General features: G+C 45.7%; 1 protein-coding gene across 1 annotated transcript; it reads left to right on the top strand.

The window, feature by feature from the left end:
* The first annotated feature begins 16,240 nt into the window (after nt 1-16,240).
* Nucleotides 16,241-20,757, top strand: CD93 (CD93 molecule). Its single transcript, XM_024196497.3, has 2 exons — nt 16,241-16,330; nt 17,528-20,757. The coding sequence occupies exon 2, from the start codon at nt 18,409-18,411 to the stop codon at nt 20,299-20,301; it is 1,893 nt and encodes a 630-aa protein (XP_024052265.2). The 5' UTR covers nt 16,241-16,330; nt 17,528-18,408; the 3' UTR covers nt 20,302-20,757.
* Nucleotides 20,758-21,574: the final 817 nt, after the last annotated feature.

Raw genomic sequence — 21,574 nt, 5'->3', positions numbered from 1 at the left:
ATCCCTAAGGGGATATGATATGTTGTGATTGTTTCCATATGAAAACAAAGTGATAAAGATAAATTATCCCCAACCTATTACATTACGGTGGATGGTTTTACTAGATTCCAGGGATTTATCGTTAACATGCCTCCGCTCATTTAACTGTTTTGTTAATTTCCCTTAAAATTACTCCCTTTTTTTGGCAAAGGATTCCAACCCAGTAGTAGCCGGCCACAATGCATTGCTCATGCCATTCCAAGCCGCTTATGTTTTACGTTGTGATGGGACTGTTTACAGTTACCCTGCGCTTACAATAATGCTCGTCATCATGCCAAATTTCCTTTCTTTGTGGCACTCAGTTTGGGTAGTAAAATGTTTTGTTTTTCCTTTTTTAATTCCAAACACACGGAGTCAGAGTATATAGCCATTATATAAGCAGTAAGAACAGGCACAGAGTGCTAACCCTTTATGACTGACCCTGCTTTATGAGTACTATCAAAACACCGCAGTGCTGGTTGGTTTCTTTCCTTAACTATTGAGCAATAAACACCCTGATGTTCAGTGAGTATCAGAACAGCCGCTGTCATTGAAATGAAGGACTGTCTGCATTAGGAAACAATTAAAAGCCCCTTCCTCACCATCAAAACGGAAAAGGTTGAGTTCAGCAGTTTCACTGCATGCTAAAAAAACCCCCAAACCCTGCTAGGTAATAGTACACATTCCAGTGCTGGGAATTCAAATAGCAGTTATCAAGAATATCCATCTGCTTATGCACAGGAAATGGAGCTTTAGTGGCAAAAGTCTCCTAAGTTAGGTGCTGCAATTTTTTGTCTGATGGGCCAACCTCCCTTTTCTGACTCGGGGATATTGAATTACATCTTATGTTTTCTAAACCGCTCTTGATGACTGTGGAACTATGACAGAGCTGTCAGAATGCATAAAACATTCCATGTAGGAAGACTGCTGTGGCAGCATACAGCCCCGGCGCGCATTCACGTGCATAAATCTGTCTTCATCGTTACTGCTATAAGCTCAGAGATATCCCTTTCCTTCCTCATATCTAAGGCTACAGTTATGTCATGGAGGTCACGGAAGCCGTGACTTCTAGAGACCCCGGTGACATTTTCTGTTCCTAGCTGCTGGGCAGCAGGGGGACTCTGGAGCTCCAAGCCCTTGCGGGCAGCAGGGGGACCCCGGAGCTCCCAGCCCTTGTGGGAAGCAAGGGGACCCCGGAGCTCCCAGCTGCCACAGGTGAGTGGGCCCCCCACAGCTGGCTAGCTACAGTGGGTGGTGAGGGGACCTCGTTGCTGCCCAACCACAGCAGGCGGTGAGGGGACCCCAGAGTCCCCAGTTGCTGTGGGTGCTGGACCCTCCTCCCTCCCCATTTTGTCAGGGATATTTTTAGTAAAAATCATGGACAGGTCACAGCCTTCCATGAATTTTTGTTTATTGCCCATGATGTGTCTGTGATTTTTACTAAAAATATCCCTAACAAAATCTGAGCCTGACTCATATCTGATACAATGGAAGTTTCCGCTGGTTCCCAAACAGAAGAGAAAGCTTAGATTCCAGCTGGCCCAAAAGAGGAGGCACAGTTGCTTTGCTGAGGAGTCTTTCAGATCTGCACCCTTAGGCCCTTATCTTGCAGACACTTTGCTTTAACGGTCTCATCGGACTGGGGACATGCATAAAGTTACGCCTACGTGTAACTGTTTGCAAGATTGGGGCCTTAAGGAAAGACAATGGGCGTCTTTCCATTGGCATCCATGGGCTTTGCATCAGAGCCTTAGGGAAAATATAGGTAAAAGAAGGCAGGCCCTTACTGAAAGAGACCAAACGGGCAAAGGGTGGGAGCAGAATGGGGCTGGCCAGGTGTTAGTCACAAGAACCATCGTACCACACAGCAGCAGGCAAGACGGTTCAGGGTGGGCCGTCCTACCATTCGGCAGGGTTCCCGCTGGTGTTCTTTTGAAAATGAGCAGTGGATGCCCCCAGGTAGCAGAGTCTGCACTAGTTAGCTTGAGGGTCAGGCCACGCTGCCTCGTCAGACCAGACCCACTTGGGACTGTGCTTTTTGGGCTGGTGTGGGAACGGTTTCCCCTCCTTATTGTTTTCTACAGCACACACCTGAATTTTGCCTGGCTGCCCCGGGTAGGAAGAGGGGAAGGAAGAGAACAAGAAGTTTGCTAATCCCTTTTCCAGCACTAGAGTAGCTGCACAGCACAGAGATTATTAGCCTGCTGGCTCCATACAGATAAAAAGACAGGGGCCCTGCCCAAATGATCTTGCACTGTCAAGCCTTGGTCCCGCAAAGAGCTGCAGGCAGGCATCAGAGTCCCATGCCTGCTGCAAAGGGCGTAACTGAACAACAGCGAGGGGCTGAAGAACTGAGGCAACAGCAGTAAAATCACATGGTGACTCAGGCTGTGTCTACACTACAGATCGCACAGTTGTACCGGTGCAGCCCCCGCTGTAACGTCTCCCGCGTAGCGGCTCTATACTGACGGGAGAGAGCAATCCGACCGGCATAATTACACCACCCCCAACGACCAGCGGTAGCTGTGTTGGCGGGAGACTGTCTCCTGTCCACATAGCGCTGTCCACACTGGCACTTTTGTCGGTGAAACTTATGTAGGTCGGGGGCGGGGGGGAGAGGGTTCACATCCCTGGCTGACAAAAGTGCTAGTCATAGCCACAGAGTAGCCACAGGGGCAGTGTGGTTTTAGTTTTGTGGTACATAACCAACACCTTAATGCATTTGATTATTTTCCTTTGCATCTGATTAGTTTGCTGCTTTCTAGCAGTAAAGCCATTGCAAAGGCATTGTACATAGTTTGGCGGTCAAATTCTTCTTGTGCAACTCAATTGAGGGAAGGTATTTTCCACCCCAGTTTTTAAGGACGGTGTTGTGGCTAAGGCACTGGATGGGCACTCAGGAGATCTGCATTCAACTCCCAGCTCTGCCGCAGACCCCCTGTGTGAGTTTGAGCAATTCACTTAACATAAGAATGACCATACGAGGTCCGACCAATGGTCCATCTAGCCCAGTATCCTGTCTTCCGACAGTGGCCAATGCCAGGTGCCCCAGAGGGAATGAACTTAATCTCTCTGGGCCTCGTTCCCCACCTATCAATGGGACAATAATCCTTCCTTGTCTATTTAGATTGGAAACCCTTCCAGACAGGGTCTGGTGTATGTACAGCACCTAGAACAATGGAGCCTAAACCCAGGTTGGGGCCTTTTGGTGCAACTGTACTATTAATAAATAAATAAATAGCTGCTATAAGTGGATAACCGAATACAGTCACAAATATCCAATCATTTCAAAATCTTATGACTAACGTACCATGAGTAGCCAAGTGAAATATAATTGTCTTCCGTGACAGTGGATAATTGGATGCTAATAATTATGGGAACAGTGTTAAGTTGCAACCAACTAACTGGCGCTTGACTCCAGCAAGGACGAGGACCAGATGTTTTCATGGCACATTTCCACAGCTCAGGATAATTCCTTTGGGGATGTAGCCTTTTATGCAAACTGCCTGCCCTCAACCGTCACGCCCGTGGTTTCAGTTACAGAGACAGGACCATTAGACAGTAACCGCTCCCTGGAAACATGCAAGGAAAAGTAATTGAAATGAAACCATCCCCATGCCAACTACTATGCGCAGCAGAGTTGGAAAGTAACAGAATTTGGAGCAGATTAAAGAAAAAACAAATTCAGACACAAAGTGACATTTTCCTCATTTAGATCAAAGGGCTGAATAGAACCTGGAATGATTTTAAATTTGATCAGTCCTAAAGCTGCTGTCATACAGTGCAGGGGAGAACCTCCTTCGTGCAACATGGCTGAGCTGTTCTCTGTGTGCTGGGGTCTGGCTTTATCTATGGATTTCCAGTCACCCTTCCAACAGACAAGAGAACTAACGTGCATCCAGGGTCTGATCCAAACCCCACTGACGTCAATGGGAAACAACAGCCCCATCTTTCTTCAACTGAACTCCATGGCAGCTTTACCGTGGGCCAGCAGGGTCGGGCCTCAAATCGCAGACACAGTAAAGCAAGGACAGTGCGGGAAGAGGCAGACTCCTCTCAGCGTCGGGTTTGAAACGAAGAGAGATTTATCTGGAGAACAGACATCTGGAAAAGAACTTCTCAGTGTACTTACCCAATAGCCAGGAAAGTCATACACCCATTTTACATTGAAAACCAAGTGATTAATAGCCATTAAATGAATGGTTTCAATAAAAAGAAAAGTCCAAAGGGGTAGGCTTTAAGGGACTGGATCTCACTCTTTTTTCTTGATCTCTTGCCCTATCCATACGTGTCTTAATTCCCCTCCTCCCCCATATTGTATGTTTTTTTATTCTCAGGAGGATAAATAGAATCATAGAAATGGAGGGGTGGGAAGGGACATCGAGAGGTCATCAAGTCCAACCCCTACGCTAAGGCAGGACCAAGTTTACCTGGACCATCCCTGACGAGTGTTTGCCTACCCTGTTCTTACAAACCCTCCAAGGGTGGGGTTTACAAAACTTATTCCGGTACTTAATGATCCTTATCGTTAGAAAGCTTTTCCTGAGATCTAACCTAAATCTCCCTTGCTGCAGATTAAGCTGATCATTTCTTATCCTACCGTCAGTGGACACAGAGAACAATTGATCACAGTCCTCTTTATAACAGCTCTTAACATATTTGGAGACTGTTACCAGGTCCCCCTCTGTCTTTTTTTCTCTCAACAGTAAACATGTCCAGTTTTTTTTAACCTTTCCTCATAGGCCAGGTTTTCTAACCATTCTATCATTTTTGTTGCTCTCCTCTGGGCTATCTCCAATTTGTGCACATCCTCCTTAAAGTGTGGCACCCAGAACCGGTCACAGTACTCCATCTGAGGCCTCACCAGTGCTGAGTAGAGCGGGACAGTTCCTTACATATGACGCTCCTGTTAATACACCCCAGAATGATATTTGCCTTTTTTTGCAACTGCCTCATAGTGTTGGCTCATATTCCCTCTGTGAGCCTCTATAATCCCCAGATCCTTTTCAGCAGTACTATCCCCTAGCCAGCTATTTCCAATTTGTGCATTTGATTTTTCCTTCCTAAGTGTAGTACTCTGCACTTTTCTTTTATTGAATTTCATCTTGTTGATTTCAGACCAGTTCTCCAGTTTGTCAAGATTGTTTTGAATTTGAATCCTGTTCTCCAGAGTGCTTGCAGCCTCTCCCAGCTTGGTGTCATGTGCAAATTTTATAAGCATACGCTCCACTCCATTATCCAAGTCATTAATGAAAATATGACTAGGATCGGAACCAGAACAGACGCCTGCAGGACTCCACTCAATACCCCTTCCCCCTCCCCTCACGTCCCAGTTTGACAATGAACCACTGATAACTACTCTTTGAGTACAGTCTTTCAACCAGTTATGCACCCACCTTATCATAATTTCATCTCGACCACATTTCCCTAGTTTGTTTATGACACTGCCATGTGGGACTGCGGCAAAGCCTTACTAAAATCAAGATACACACATTAAACTTAACAGCTTTCGGGGGCAAATTCCAAACTGATTCACCCTGTGCAATCCCGTTGCCTATCACAGCATTGCATGGGGTTTAAGTCAGCACAGAATACAGCACCCAAGAGAACTAAGGGACACATACTGTAGGTCACAAATAAATGATGACAGAATGACAGCTTGTGACCTCCACCCCCTGGGGATTCACTCTGCACTGGAAGAATTCCTGGGTAGCTGCTGAAGCCAGCATAATGTGCAGAGCAGCACAAAAAGGGCCATGAAGATGGACCCAACATGAAGAGGAACATCAGAGTGTCAGCAAATCAGTGCCTTGTCAATAGCATTCTATAATGTCAGAAGCAAGGAATCCCACGTACGAGGTTGGCAATATTGGGAATGATAGGAGACAACACCTTGCAATAGCCTGTTGAGTTCAGTAGCAGGATGAGTACCAAAATTTTACTGAAAAATGACCCTCTAGGCCAAGATTTTCAGAAGTAGGAGTCTCTAGACAGGCTGCTAAATCCTGCTTTATGCATCTAACTAAGTGGCCTGGTTTTCAAAAGTGCAGAGCAGCTTTTCTCCATTTGGCACTCTGGCAGAAACAATCACTGGCCATGGGTTTCAGTTAGCCAGCTCTGAGCTCCAGGCTTTTCAGACACAGTATGGTCTCCATTGACAAAGTGGGCAATCATATGCCATGTCATTTGCATCAAGCGGTGGTTTCTTAAGCACTGGTTGGACGATTGCCTGCTATAGAGGGGGCTGTAGATTTCCTTCTTCAAAGAAAGAAGCAGTGATCTCCATTACCAGGAGTCCCAGGATCAAATACAGCAGCCAGAAAGGGTATGGATCAGAGTCACAAGTGGTGACATGGGTTTCTTGCTGAGTGATTGGGTCAAACTGCGGACCAGATGCAATGACCACTGAAGTCAATGGGAGCCTTTCTGTTGATTTCAGGGCCTAATCTAAAGCCTGCTATGATATTAATGGGCCAGCATTTGTCAGGCAATTCCTCAGAGGCCATCTCAGTGTGAGGCACCTCCATGCAGTAGGCCAATGGTTCCTTGCAGTGAGTGCTACCGGATTCTGCAGAACAACAGAGACTTGCTGATGCAAGCCCCATTCCTTGATATAGCAGAGTGCAGTGTTTTATAACACTAGTAAAATAATCCTAGCTCAGCAGCTCATTAGAAAGAAAAGGGAAAAAAGATCAATAATATTGGTCATATAGGGGAAGCCTTCTCTAAACAAACTGTTGTGTTTGCTCCTGAAAACTACAACCTATTTAACCAAGGGAGATAGGAAAGGACAGCACACAGAAACACACAATCATACTACGTGGATCCTGGTAATAATGGCAAAAAAAGACATAAGGGAAAAATCTAGCTCTGCATTGGAAAAGGAAATAAATGCATCTTTTAGACCAGGGGTAGGCAACCTATGGCACGCGTGCCAAAGGCGGCACGCAAGCTGATTTTCAGTGGCACTCACACTGCCCGGATCCTGGCCACTGGTCCGGGGAGCTCTGCATTTTAATTTAATTTTAAATGAATCTTCTTAAACATTTTTAAAACCTTATTTACTTAACATACAACAATAGTTTAGTTATATATTATAGACTTATAGAAAGAGACCTTCTAAAAACGTTAAAATGTATTACGGGAACGCGAAACCTTAAATTAGAGTGAATAAATGAAGACTCGGCACAGCACTTCTGAAAGGTTGCCAACCCCTGTTTTAGACTAAGCTCCTCAAGGCAAAACTCTGTCTTTACCTGTGTCTGATACATTGCCAAGCACAGCATCAGCACTTCACGACTACAGAATAATGGAATCCTAATATTTAATAACTGAAGAATCCTCCTTCTACAATGCCCATTTCAACTGCACAAAAGAAGAATGGTGGGATACATCCTTAGCAGATATACATTGACTTCAATGGAGCGAACACCAATTAACACAAACTGAGGATCTAGCCCATAGCTTCACAGTATTTCTAGTTGGGATTTCAGGTAGATAAATATTCAGAGTCCAGATATCCTCTTCCTCATCTAACAAGTCAATCAGGGGAGATTTTGATTTTTCTTAAGCTGAACTTCTAAAGACCTTCCTAGCATCTCCTGCAGCAAAATAAATAAAAGTCTCTCGCTGAAAGTTAACATGGTACATAAATCACCCGGACGCCGGATTGATATTGTACAGTTTTCCACAAGGCAGAACTTAAATGTATAAAGTGTATCCTTTAAAAGGGTTCTGGAAAATGAGAATGATCCTTAAAACAAACAAAACAACCACCAAATCCAACCCAAAAGGAAGCTTAGAACAGTCATCATTCAAATGATTCTTTTTCACATCAGTAGATATCCTCCACTCAATCCAAAAAGCTACTATAAATACAAAAAGGCTGTGGCTTTCACATGCCCCAATCTTTCAAGATAATCTCTGTGGGCAGACAGTTGCATACAAATAGACTGCTGTAGGCTCTTTGGGACAGGGACCATCATTTTGTTCTGTGTTTGTACAGCACCTAGCACAATGGAATCCTCTGCCATGACCAGGGCTCCAAGGTGCTATCACAATACAAATAGATCAATAATATTATTATTACACAGGCGGCTGCCTGTGGGGATCATCTTGCAGAATTGGACCCTTTGATACGAGTCTCACTCTAAATATCATTTTCTGTCCTTACACAGGGAAATTAAGGAAAGAATCTGATCATATGATCACTGGACCGTGATAACCAGTATGGGGGGGGGGGACAAATCAGTTTCCACTATATCCTTAAGAAAAGTCCCAGCAAGATGTCCAATACAGTATACAAGTCTCTATAGGAGGCTCAACATTCCATTATGGATTTTGTTAGCATTTCTGAATTCACTATTCCTAATAGACCTCAACCCAATTTTCACCCTTTGCCCTGGTAGCTCAATTGCCAAGATTTTCCTCCTCTTTGAGTAAAACATCAGTTCCTTCACTTTGCCCCCCAAAATGTCCCATTTCTTAGACATCTCAAATGTGCCTTTAATTTCTTTCGCATCTGAGAGGGTGGGAATTTGCAGTGCCTTGGTGCAGTAGTTCTATTATCCTACTCTAACTCTTCAGCCACATCCTGAGCGGGTGTAAAGCACCATTGACTTCCATGGAAAGCAACACAGAATCCAGTAACCCAGGGCAGGCAGGGAAAGATGCTGGCTAAATGTATAGGGCAGGATGGCACTGGTCAGACACCAACACCCCTTGTCTTCACTGCTGGTACCTTTGCTTAAACCTCATCATCCTCATTCAGAATCCATTGTAGTCGGTGCAAAAATGCCCATTCACATCACTGAGCCTTGGAATGGCCCTCATGTTAAGGAATCATCCACTTCAATTCTCTTTGACCCTTCTCATGGTTAGATACGTGTAAGATTCCACCTACCCTCCCAATCCTCTTTATCTAGAATAGTTCTCTCAGGTCGAAATGCTCAGCCTCAATTTGAGATTATATGAAGCACAGAGGAAAGGGAGGAACCAACCCCTGGAACCGAAAGAACAATGTCAATTCAATCCTTTGGTGATAACATCTATGATTTGTTGCTTCTCCATTGTGCGGCTGCAATAAGCTATGGAAAGATCAGCAGTAAAGGGAAGCATTTTTCACATCTGTTTTTTTTTTCATGGGGCTACTTATACAGAAGAGATTTTTTTAATCTCTGCCTTGCAAGAGCATCATAATCACCAGGCTCTCTGCTGGTTTACAGAGCCAGGTGAAGAAACACCATTCCTCAGATATTGGATCCTCAGATGTTTAGGCCCAGTTGACCAGGGACCTTAGACTACCTCTGGTCCACCAGCTCAGGTAGGTGGATTGCTTTCTACATGACATGGCAATCAGCTCTCACAGTAGCTGTCTGACTTACTGGTGTTGTTAGGAAAAGGCACTTGCCGATAGAGAGTTCAACCTCACTTGGCCTCCTGCTCTCTCCAAAGTCACCCACAGTAGGGTCCAATTTGGTTTGTAGGAAGTTGGCCTTCTTGTGTCTTTGTTGGTTCACTGTCCTTCCTCAGCCCCGCTGTCCTTTTTGATAGTGACTTGTGGGTTTGCTTGCAGTAGTACGCCTAACATCCCAGTGGAGAACATAACCGGGGTTACCATGTCATGAACATTCCTTGTTTTCCTACCAAAGAAAACAAGATAAAAATATACCTTTCCCACTACTACAATGCCAAATATCCCAAGCCTTGTCTTGGTTCTTATGTTTAACTTTAAAAATCTAATAAGGAACTTTAAAATTTTAAAACGAAAGAGTATGAAATAGTTCCATGCAGTCCCTTATGGGCCAGATTCTGCTACCTTTCCTTACAGTGAGTACTACCTTATTCTGCATGAAGTCCCACTGAAGTCAGGGGGACTGCTTGTGGAGCATGGTACTTCTCAATATGAATAAGAGCATAGGATCTACCCCTAAGTAAATAATATTTAAAATTTAAAAGCAACGTAATAACTCAGTAGGATGACAATTTTATACAAAGTAGAACACGTGTTCGCAAATAAAATGTGGCACCAGTCAACGCTTACAGAATTATGCTTTGTTATAAATGTGAATTGCACAAGCTCTATAAAACAGCATTTTGCTGACCCAAAATCCATTCTTGGGGTGTGATACCTAATGCGGTGGATCACCCTCTTACTTCATCTGCCTATAGGAGATGAATTTGGGGGCAGGGAGAAAAAAAATGAAAAATCTTACAAATCTTAGGGGGTGCAATCTCATTCATTATTACCCCAGGCGTGTGGATCTGCTTTCCATTAGCAAGCACTGGCAGGTGTGTGTGTGAGTCTGCACTGAGTTTCCTGATGCAGTCAGAAATCTGTGTTATGCTAGTGTAGTCCTTTTTTTGTCTTCAGTGCTGTTTGCTTTTTCACTTCCTTCCAGGCATTCTGAATCATTCCCAGGGCCTCCAGCCGCTTGGCTAAAGATGTTGTTTGTGACTTCTGTTATTTGTCTCACGGGAGGTTTTACAGACGAGCATCAGTTTGTGCTGTTAAAAAAGTAAAGCTGAGACCCAGCTTGTGGGGCTAAGCAAGGGAGTATTATTGCAACTCCTGACTCCCCACCCAGATGTTTGTGCCAGAAATATTAGCTTTGCTGAAGGAGTGGAGCGCATAAATGCAAATGTATTTATTAGTAGTACAAGTGGGAAGAAGAGTTTATTTGCGGGGTCTGATCCTGAGAAACTCCTGGATTTCCTGAGCCTCTTCAGGTCCCATTGATTTAACTGGAGTTAGGGGTACCTGGTACCTCCAGAGAGGCTCAGCACCTTGCAGGATCATGTCCTGAATGAGTTCTGTGCTGCTTAAAGGTGCTGGATGAACCACCCCAGAGAATGAAGTCCTTAGTTTATCCAAAGCATGGGCATAACACAAGCCGCGGGATCGCAGGCGTCCACACAACACGTGTCCATCGTGCATCAGTTGTGGTTTACAGGGACTCCTTTTTGGAGTGAGGCTAATTCAGCCCCTATGCTCATTCCATTCAGCTATTGATCTGTCTGGTGAGATGATCAGCAGTGGTGTCACTTAATGCCAATGGCTATGGTGGTCATCCTTTTCCCATCAATGAGTGGGAAGTAGTTCCTTTCTGACCCCCTAAATCATGAGGTTTGAATGCTCATTCTTTCCCTGACCTTGTAGAGTGACAAGAGTTATGGATTATCCTAAAGTCATCTAGACCTCCATTTTACAAAAAACGAAGCCATGCTATGTCTCAGTGATTTCCTAGGGCAATGAATAATACAGTTTGACTAGGTGCTGTGTAAAGAAAGATGTCCTTTTGTTTGTGCTAAATCCATACCTCCTTCATGTCATCAAGCTTCCCTCTGTTCTTACAGAGCTCTATCCTGCAAGCTGCCGAACACTCCGGAGAAGTGCTGAGACCTGCTACTGCTGATGTTAAGCTATTGAGCTCCCCGATGGACCTCGTTCCACAACTAGGACCTTCTACAACTGCTGAGCTCTTCGGAAGCAATGTGACACAACATTCCCTAAATGCACATGTACCTTCACAAGAATTCAGCTTTTGAGAGTTGGAGAAGGATTTTTCAATGTGTGGCCCACAGATAGGTGACCATCTACAGGACAAAGTGCAAAACCTAACTCTGCCGAAAAGAACCACTTCATTTCTTTTCATTCAAGATGCTAAGATTCCACAGTGATGAGCGCAGTATAAATGTATAGCTAGACAGATAAAGGGTTAAATGGATAGACAGATAAATATTAGAGAATACTGCCTTTGGAGCCCATCGGTTATATGAGAACTTTAAAGATATTTTTCACCCATGTGCCAATTATCCAAAAAAGTTTAATCTGCTATCACTGTAACAATGGCATATGTTCCATGTACAAACAAAATAAAGAAACGCCATATCTGGGGGGGAAACATTTTTGCTGAACACTTTTCTTTGATTTTGTCATAGAAACTTGCTGATTCTCATTTAGCTAATCTGTAAATCCAGTAATACTCCTCAGAAACTGATGGTTAAACTCCACCCCTCAGAAGGTGCAGTGGAAGAATATTGTCGTGAGATCGCATCTTACTAAGACTTTACTACTTTTAAAAAGATATCTTACAGTCCACTAATTAGTATGCAATGAGGTGGATTGTAAATCATTAAAACTAAACTACACTTGTCCAAACAGATGAAAAAGTTCAGTTGGTGAGGCAGAACCCTGGATTTTTTTTTTTTTTTTAATTCAGGTTTGTTCACTTACTCGGTACTTCACAAAACTCAGTAATCTGCCACGGATTAGTACCAATCATTAGTGCAAATTAGCGAGGCTCCATTATAGTCTGATTTACAAACGAGCGCATGGGTGTACAATTTTAAAAGCCCTACAAATGCAAGTTGCCTTTGGCTTTGGGTCAGATTCTGATCCCGCTGAAGTCAATAGCAAAACTCCCATTGATTTCAGTTGCAGATAATCAAACACCACCGTGATGGGCCTGGTATAAGATCACGAAAATTGTAAACTCTTTGGTGCAGAGTTATTCTTTTCATTATGTGTGTACACGTCTAGTGCAGTGGGGCCTTGATCTTTACTGGGGCCGCTTGCTGTAACGGTGATAAAAATATTAAAAAGTAATAATGATAAAGAAATAGAATGACATGGTATGGCGTGACATGGGAGAAGAAGCAAGAACTTGTTTGATGGCACTATCGTAAAGCAGCACAGATGCATGCACAGCCTGGAACTGGGCCGTCAGTGCATTGGCTAGTAATGCATGTGGGGGAGGAATGGCTCAGTGGTTTGAGCATTGGCCTGCTAAACCCAGGGTTGTGAGTTCAATCCTTGAGGGGGCCACTTGGGGATCTGGTGCAAAATCAGTACTTGGTCCTGCTAGTGAAGGCAGGGGGCTGTATTCGATGACCTTCCAAGGTCCCTTCCAGTTCTAGGAGATGGGATATCTGCATTAATTATTATTATTATGCAAAATATAAAACATAGGGGGAAACTTCTCAAAAGTCATATGAAGTATAAACACAGAAATAAGAGATAGGACCATAGGAATTGCCATTCTGGATGAGACCTGAAGTCCATCTAGTCCAGTATCATGCCTCAGACAGTGCCAGCACCAGATAAGCAAGCAATCAGGGGCAAAGAAATAATTGGAGTACATACAATTACAATAGTATGCACATACTGCATATGGACGCTATCACATATGGACTGTATGGTAGAGACAACTGACTCTTCACTGACATCATCGATTGACAAAAATTGCCTAGTCTCTCATCTCCCTTGACTTATATACACAACACATAAACTACTGCAAATAATAGCATTGTGCAGACCTTACATTTTTACAACGTGATAACTGAAGTTTGCAGTGAGCATCTCAACACTGCAGGGCCAGATCCTCAACTGGCATAAATCAGTTTAGCTCCATTGAACAGAGCAATGTCCATTTACACTCACTGTCTGGCCACTTTACTGTATATGGAGATTGTGTAGTTTCAGATATCCCCAGAGAAGGCATGAGTTCCTTCTGTTCTTCTAGAGCATGATCTTTCTGCTATTATTTATGCAGGTGTTACTTTATGCCTTTTGCATGCTATTGTCCATTGTTCCAACCCTGATTCTTTCTTTGGGAATTGTTGTTGACTTCAAACAGATCTTTTACATTTCCTTCTTCTGGCTTTGGTAACAGTTTTATAATTAATCCTTTTGATAATATGATATGTTTTTATATATATTGAGCCCTACTTGGCAGGAGATCCAGTCTTCCTAGGGCAATTTGCGGTTGATTGTGATCTGAAACATCAGTTCATATATACAAGTGTTAAATCGCTTATTAAAAATAACAAAAACATGTAATTTATTGTGGGCACTTTTATCGCTATTTATTGGCAGGATAATTATTTGGATCTTTTTATTTTCAAGTGAGATCATGTCTATAGAGGGGGAAATTAAATTAAATTAAATGAGTTATTTGATATAGGCAATAGAAGTACGCTTGTATCTTTAGGGGTTGCTATAAATTATTCTCTGAACAATTTGGGTAAAGATAAATAAACTTGATAGATGGAGTTCTTTTTAAAAAATACAATCTACTGTTACTTATCTACTTTCAGACGTTCATAAATAGCTCTAGTGGTAGTGTTCAATTTTCAATATTTATTTAAAAAATGTTGAAAGTTAGAAAATGCCAGTGACGCTACTTGCTAAACTTTTAAAGTATGTAGTGAATCAACAGGGCCAGATACAGCAATCCTTAAACAGAATTCTATTCAATGGGGATTTTGGCTGGAAATAAACACTACTGGATGCATCCGAAGAAGTGGGTTGTAGCCCACAAAAGCTTATGCTCTAATAAATTTGTTAGTCTCTAAGATGCCACAAGTACTCCTGTTCTTCTTACTACTGGATTAATGTACTTAATATACCAAAAGGAAAAATACCAACATGAGCTCAACACCAAGTGTGACTGTCTTAATGTGCCTTTTAAAAATCTTTCTGAGTTGCAAATTTAAGAGTACGTTATGTGTTTGGTCATTGCCATATAAAATAACCCAGAAGTAAAGATAAATTAATAATGCATTGTGGGACTGATCAAAATACTTCTATTTTGTTAGGAGCCACAGTTGTTTACAGGTTCAACATTGGAGGTAAAGTTAGTGGGGAGAGTAGTTTGACTTCTATATTTTGGGGGCAGCCCCAATCAGGTCAACAGAGACACGCATGGGGGGAGAAATTCCACGCCTGATTGAGGCTTGCAGTTTGACAGGGCAACCCCCCGAACTCCATCCCTCCCCCCCCACAACTAGGCCCAAGGGAGTGAGCCAACTCTATCATTGTCATGTCTACACCAAGAGGCACCAGCAAAACTTGGTGAGCTTTCCGCCCAAATCCTTCACTTCCACATAGTTACAGAGGCGGTCTGGAGAGATTGTAGTCCTTCAGAGGGCGATGAGGGGCTTATATTAAACTTCCTCCTCTCTTGATCCATTTCTCTTGCCTGTCAGTTTGCCCTGTCGTCCAACCCTTGCTCCCTCCCTCATCACCACTGTCAATAACTTCTGATGTGCAGAGGCCTGTACTCTAAGGTATCCAAGGAAACAAAAATCCAACTCAGTCTGTTATGTAAAATTGTTTGTGAAAGTCAGCAAAAGCTGGAGACCGAGCGACTGGGACAAACTGGATTGTTTAGGTTAATTGAAGAGGAAAGATCTTCAATGCTCCTGGTTGACATGACAACAAGCTGAAAAATTCTAAAAATGGGTGGCAATGTGTTTTAATTAGTTAATATTAATGGGATGAGGTTGCCACCGCTTCTTGAACATTGTTTACTTGGGGGACACTAGATGGGAGCAGCAGGATGGGTAGACTGGAAGAAGCGAGCTTTACCATCATGGGACCCTAGCAACCAACCTGACACTCTTGGGCCTTCATCGTCCTGACCCTAAAAGATCTCCTGACCAGACCAGGCCATGACATCTCCACCTTCAGCTAACTCCTGAACACCAGGAATGTGAGAGTGGAGTTCCTGCAGTCACTCACTACACATCTGTCATTTTCCTTCCTACTGTATTTCTCCTCTTTCCTCCCTCCCTCTCTGTTTGCCTTGGCCTGTCTCTGGCTTAGCCAACAAGACGTCTACACCTCTTGCAACACTGCTCTGAGCCTGTGACCAAGAAACGCAGGTGAAAGCAATGCCTTAAGCATGATGCAGATAAAAGTTTGCCCGGGCTTGGAGTGGATAAGACCCTGTGCTGGGCTTGTGTTTCCTCAGCAGCAAGATCACACATGAGAGTCAGCACCAGAGACAGAAGTTGCATTTTCTATGTTTACTGATCTCTTTTTTCTCCCCTTTTGTGCGTGTTTGTCTTGTTTTGTCTTAAAGAAAACAGGACTGGACTCCAATAACAAGAGATCCAGACTGTCTGAACTAACCTTTTCTCTTTTCTCCTCCCCAAAAAGACAGTTAATATCATCTTTAACACCATCTAAAGACAGTCATGGAGAGGTTTCTCTCTACAAAAGGCTCTCTACAGCGAAAGGGAAAGGGAATATGGGATATTGTGACAATGAAAGCCTGACTTACTACTTTACATTTTAAAGGCCGTAACTGCTTTTTCTTGTGTCTTTAATTAAAAGTTTAAAACATTTTATGGTAGTTTTCCCAATGGGAGTCACCAGCGATAGGTGGTCGAATTGGGGAGACCACCCCGGGCTCCACGCTTTGGGGGGCCCCGCACCTCGATAAAATCGGCACTGTCCCGATATCTGTTCCTTTGTCCCCCGTCCCGACTGATGTACGACCGGGATGCCATTTGTCCCGATATTCAGGTGAGGAGGTGAGGTGGGAGGGCAAACGGGCTGAAGAGGCGAACGGGGCGGCGAGCATCAGATAGGCAGGCAGGAGGGGGGTGAGGAGGCAGGCAGGTGGGTGGACAGCAAGGCGGAGAGCAGCGGTCGGGCGGATGGGGAGGGCGCGCTGGACGGATGGTGAGGAGACTAGTGGGAAGGCTGATTTGTCCTGGGCCCCGCACTCCCCTAGGGACGGCCCTGCCTATCAAACTGCTCTTTCTGTATCTCTGGCAATGGTTGACCCTTGTGCCAAGATGTCCCACCTGGGCTCATTCTCTAGCATCTGTTCTCTATTCTCTCGCTTGGTTACCGTTTTTCATCCTTTAACATTGCCATAGTTACTCTGATGACTGTACAAATGAACCGTCTGTACAGTACATTGTCTTGTGACAACTGAAATGACTCTGCCTACCTTGACCAAGTTAACTGTTTTCAGCTAAATGTCTCAAAGGCAAGAAGTGGAAAGAAAAGAAGCATCCTGTCTTTTATCTCTCTCCCTTCCTTGAGTCCATTCCATTTGCCTTCACGGTCCATAATCTTGGCACTATCCTGGACTCTGTATGGGCTCCACAAACTGTGCACAGTGGGTTTGCACTGAAGTGCAACTTGCACCTAAAGACCGGGACATATACCCCAAAGTGAATTCCCAGATCCATGGGCATACTTGCATATTCATTAGTGCACCTATGTTTGCACGCACAGGCCTAACTGGACATCCGCATCAGGCATTTGGACACATAAATATATATTTAGATGCCTTCATTTCATCTATTCAGTTTATGCACACAATTGCAGTAAGTGTGCACTCAAAAGCAAGCACATGAATGCACAGGCAGAAAATGTGCATGGATCTAGGACCTCATTGTATAAAGAAAATCTGACCTTTAACCTCTCTGCATCTCATGCAAATCCCCGTCTGCAAAATAATAGTTGTAAATAATTACACCTCAGTAAATGTGAGTTTTAATTAACATCAGTAAAACACTTTCTGATTCTCAAATGAAGTATTTCTACTTTATTACAAAGAGGTCAATCAACTCAGTATCAATTGTGCTTTGTGTAAAAGTTGCTAGCCCCCGAAAAAGGGACTTTTGGGGCCTGAAGGCTTGTGCACTTTTAAAGCATTTGTTCATCCAGTAAAACTTATCACAGTAACTACTTTGCCCTTTCTTTAAGGTTCCTATTGATTTCACTGGATTTGGATCAAGCTGCAACTGAATTAATGATACAACTGATCACTGATCTTCTGTAAATTCTCCAAAACCATTAACTTGGAATATCATTGGGCTGGTGCTCGAAAGTCCCCGGTGTAAGCAGCTGCAGTTCAGTGCTTTTCTTCTGTTTGAAGTGACTGGTTCTGGACAACGGATTACTGACTGCATTTAGAAAACTCCCCACTGTAGACTGAGTTGGATTGGTGTCCTTAAACAACTTGGCTCAGTGCATGGAGCTCAGACATTCTCACGACCCAATCCCTATTTAAGGATTTTTCCATCTATTTAAAGTGCAAGAATGAAGGGGAAAAAAGTGCTTGAAATTAATTGTGTGGATGACATATAACCACCAAGTATTCCATTTCTTCTCGAAGATGAAATGTTAACTATGCTTAGGATCATAATCAGAGATTCCATGCCTTTTTTTCTTCTCTCCAATAGATACTGGAAAACTAGAACTCCCTATTGGGGGTTACAAAAAGTCACTGATGAGTAAGTAGTTTAAGTCCTTTAAAAATAAAACAAGAAAGCAGCATTCCAGCAAGTTTCTCATACAAGGGGAGGGGAGCCCTGGGCCAAAATAAAGAAAGCCCTTTAATGGTAAATCTTTTTTTAAACTTGCATTAAACCACTTCGCTTAAAGGAAGGTGAAGAAAAGCAGCTGAATATCTTGATTGTTATCCACAAACCACGAGGATGAAGCCACCCGTAACTAAAATACAGGAAACTCTAGTCTCCGGTGATAAATAAGAGTCGCAACAGCACAGGATGCATGCAGGGCAGCTCCTTGGGCCAAAGGGATCTGAAAGGCAAACAGCTTCAGCTCTTTTGTTCTAACATCTGATGTGTGTCCCCTGCAGGTCCCATCTGTGCATCTGGTGCCTGGGACAGCAACAGCACCGATCCTGCCGCTCTCCGCCAGACCAGACCAAAGCAAGCATGGGAATTGCCCTTTTCTACCTAGGCCAGGTGTTACTTTGGGGGGTGCCCTCGTGGGCGAGTGAGGAGGCAGAGGCCCTGTGCGCCCGGACCGCCTGCTACACCATCCACTGGGGCAAGCACAATTGGACGGATGCCCAGGAGAAGTGCAAGAGCAACGGGGGCAACCTGGTGACCATGAAGAGCCAGGAAGAGGCCTTGCACGTCCAGGACCTGCTAGCCAAGCTGCCCAGAAGGGAGGCCGGGCCAGAGGGGCAGGTGAGGCTTTGGATCGGGCTCCATCGGGAGAAGGGCAAGTGTTACCAGCAGCACCAGCTCCTCAAGGGCTTCAGCTGGGCCTCGGGAGGGGAGGAGACCGACTACGCCAGCTGGCTCCGGGAGCCCCGAGAGACTTGCACGGGCCGGCGCTGCGTGAGCCTGCACTGGAACCCCACCGCCCCCGGCTCCTCGGGGCTGGGCTGGGCCGACGGGCCCTGCAGCGGCTCCCCCGCCAGGGCCCAGGGCTACCTCTGCAAGTTCAGCTTCCAGGGCATGTGCCGCCAGCTGGCGCTGGCCGGGCCCGGCAGCGTCACCTACACCACCCCCTTCGGCTTGGACAGCGCCTCCCTGGCGGCCGTGCCCTTCGGCTCCCAGGCCGCCGTGTCGTGCCAAGGCCAGGCGCCGGGACCCTTCCTGGTGTGCAGGGCGCAGGCGGGCGGCGGGTTCGAGTGGAGCAGCCCGGGCCCCCTGTGCGCCTCGCCCCGCTACGGCTGCGCCTACAGCAACGGGGGCTGCCAGCACCGGTGCCTGGAGCTGGCGGGCGGCTCTTTCCGCTGCGCCTGCCACGCGGGCTACCTGCTGGGCGGGGACCTGCTGTCCTGCTCGCCCGTGGACTACTGCAGCGCCCAGCCGTGCCAGGGGCAGGGCGAGTGCCTGGGCCGGCCGGGGGGCTTCGAGTGCCGCTGCCCCGCGGGCTACGCGCTGGCCGGGGACGGGGTGAGCTGCGCGGACGTGGACGAGTGCGCGGGGGAGCCCTGCCAGGGCGGCTGCGTCAACACGGCCGGGGGCTTCGCCTGCACCTGCCCGCCGGGCTACGAGCCCGCGGGGCCCGGCGGCCGCCGGTGCCGGGACGTGGATGAGTGCGCCCAGGGCGCGCCCTGCGCCCAGCTCTGCACCAACACGCCGGGCTCCTTCCTCTGCGCCTGCCGGCCGGGCTACCAGCGGGACAGCGACGGGGCCACCTGCCGGGACGTGGACGAGTGCCTGGGGGAGCCCTGCCAGGAGCGCTGCGTCAACCAGCCCGGCAGCTACCAGTGCCTCTGCCCGCCGGGCTGGGCGCTGGCCCCCAACGGCGCCTCCTGCCTCTCGGGCTCCAGCCCCACCACCCCCGGCAGCGCCGCCCCGTCCCTGCGCCCCCCAGGAGAAGAGGAGCCGGCGGCTGGGGGGGGACACCCGCCGGGCACCCACCCTGCTACCGAGAGCCCAGCCCCGCGCTCTGATCCAACCATCCGAGCCCAGCCAGGCGGAGCAGAGCCCAGCACCCTCCAGCCAGCTGGCGTTAGCAGCGCGGCAGGGCCTGGGGAACCCAGGATGAAACCCGACGCTGACCAGGCCACCGACGGCCCCAAACTGCTCCTGTACTATATCCTGGGCAGCGTGGTGGTTATCCTGCTGCTGATGGCTTTTGCCCTGGGCTTGCTCATCTATAGGAAGAGGAAAGCCAAGAAGGAAAAGAAGAAAGCCAGGAGTGCCACAGACAACTACTGCTGGGTGCTTGAGCAGGCAGAGAAAAAAGCAGTAGACAATGACTACAGGTAAAGGCAGGAGTCTGCAGAGAGGATTAGGGTAGCATCAGGGTTCTCTGGAGAGAGGGAACACTAAACTAAGGGTGATTGTGTGCAGCAGAGAATATTTCCCATATTATGTAAAACGATGCTTTCATTATGTGACTTAACTTTTGTTTTCACATTAGACCCCGGGGTTTGGCATTGTCTAAGTGTCAGAGGAACAGCCAGTCTGCCACTTAGATCAAGATCCCAATACTGTTCCCACCGAAATCAGTATCAAAACTCCCACTGATTTTAATAGGACAAGGATTAGGCCCAGAGTGATATGTTGCTTTTGAAAAATAAAAGCAATCACGCCGAAGAGCTCATTGGAACTTTCAAAAAGATAAACATCTTTACAATCAGAATAATCATGGCCCTGATCTTGCAAACACTTGTGCACGTGACAGGTTTCAGAGTGGTACCCGTGTTAGTCTGTATCAGCAGAAACAACGAGGAGTCCTTGTGGCACCTTAAAGACTAACAAATTTATTTGGGCATAAGCTTTCGTGGGCTAAAACCCACTTCATCAGATGGATGGAGTGGAAAATACAGTAGGCAGGTATAAATACACAGCACATGAAAAGATGGGAGTTGCCTTACCAAGTGGGGAAGGGGGTCAGTGCTAATGAGCCAATTGAATTAAGGTGGAAGTGGGCTATTCTCAACAGTTGACAAGAAGGTGTGAGTATCAGCAGGGGAAAATTAGTTTTTGTAGTGACCCATCCACTCCCAGTCTTTATTCAGACCTAATTTGATGGTGTCCAGTTGAGAAAGCATAAGAGGATGCAAGATCAAGAAGTTAGGAAAAGGTATTTGAGGAGGAGTTGCCCATCTATTGTCACTTAGGATAGAAAATAATCCCCTTTTTCAAAATACAGTAATATCAGAACCCAAACCATGCCTGTTTTCCAGTTTTGCCATGTACTTCAATGGAGCAGCACCATGCCTATACAGAGTACAAAAGGTGCTAAAGAGGAATATGGATCTGGTTATAAGGGTACATATTTTTCCTGAAATACCCACCACCTTTATATTCTTGCAGCTTTTCTTGTATACTTGAGGCCACATTGGACAGAAATGTGAACTTAACACAAAAGAGTTAGCTGTGAGCCTCACAGCTACATCCTGTTCTTTTTAGTGTGTGGAGGAAAACCCTTTCCTGCTGTTTGTCTTCTCCAGTTATCCATTGTACAAATCAAGAAAACAGGAAAATGTAGCTTCTAGCAGCTGTAAATGTTTTGAATAGTTTGTATATGCTTCCA

Source organism: Terrapene carolina, unplaced genomic scaffold, assembly GCF_002925995.2.
Source record: "Terrapene carolina triunguis isolate 2854851 unplaced genomic scaffold, T_m_triunguis-2.0 Scaffold132, whole genome shotgun sequence".
Classification (NCBI taxonomy): domain Eukaryota; kingdom Metazoa; phylum Chordata; order Testudines; family Emydidae; genus Terrapene; species Terrapene triunguis.
Note: the sequence above shows the minus strand (reverse complement) of the source record. Positions and strands in the feature narration are given on the sequence as shown.

Coding starts and splice junctions, on each gene's coding strand:
- CD93 (XM_024196497.3), top strand. CDS start 18,409: ATGTGTGTCCCCTGCAGGTCCCATCTGTGCATCTGGTGCCTGGGACAG.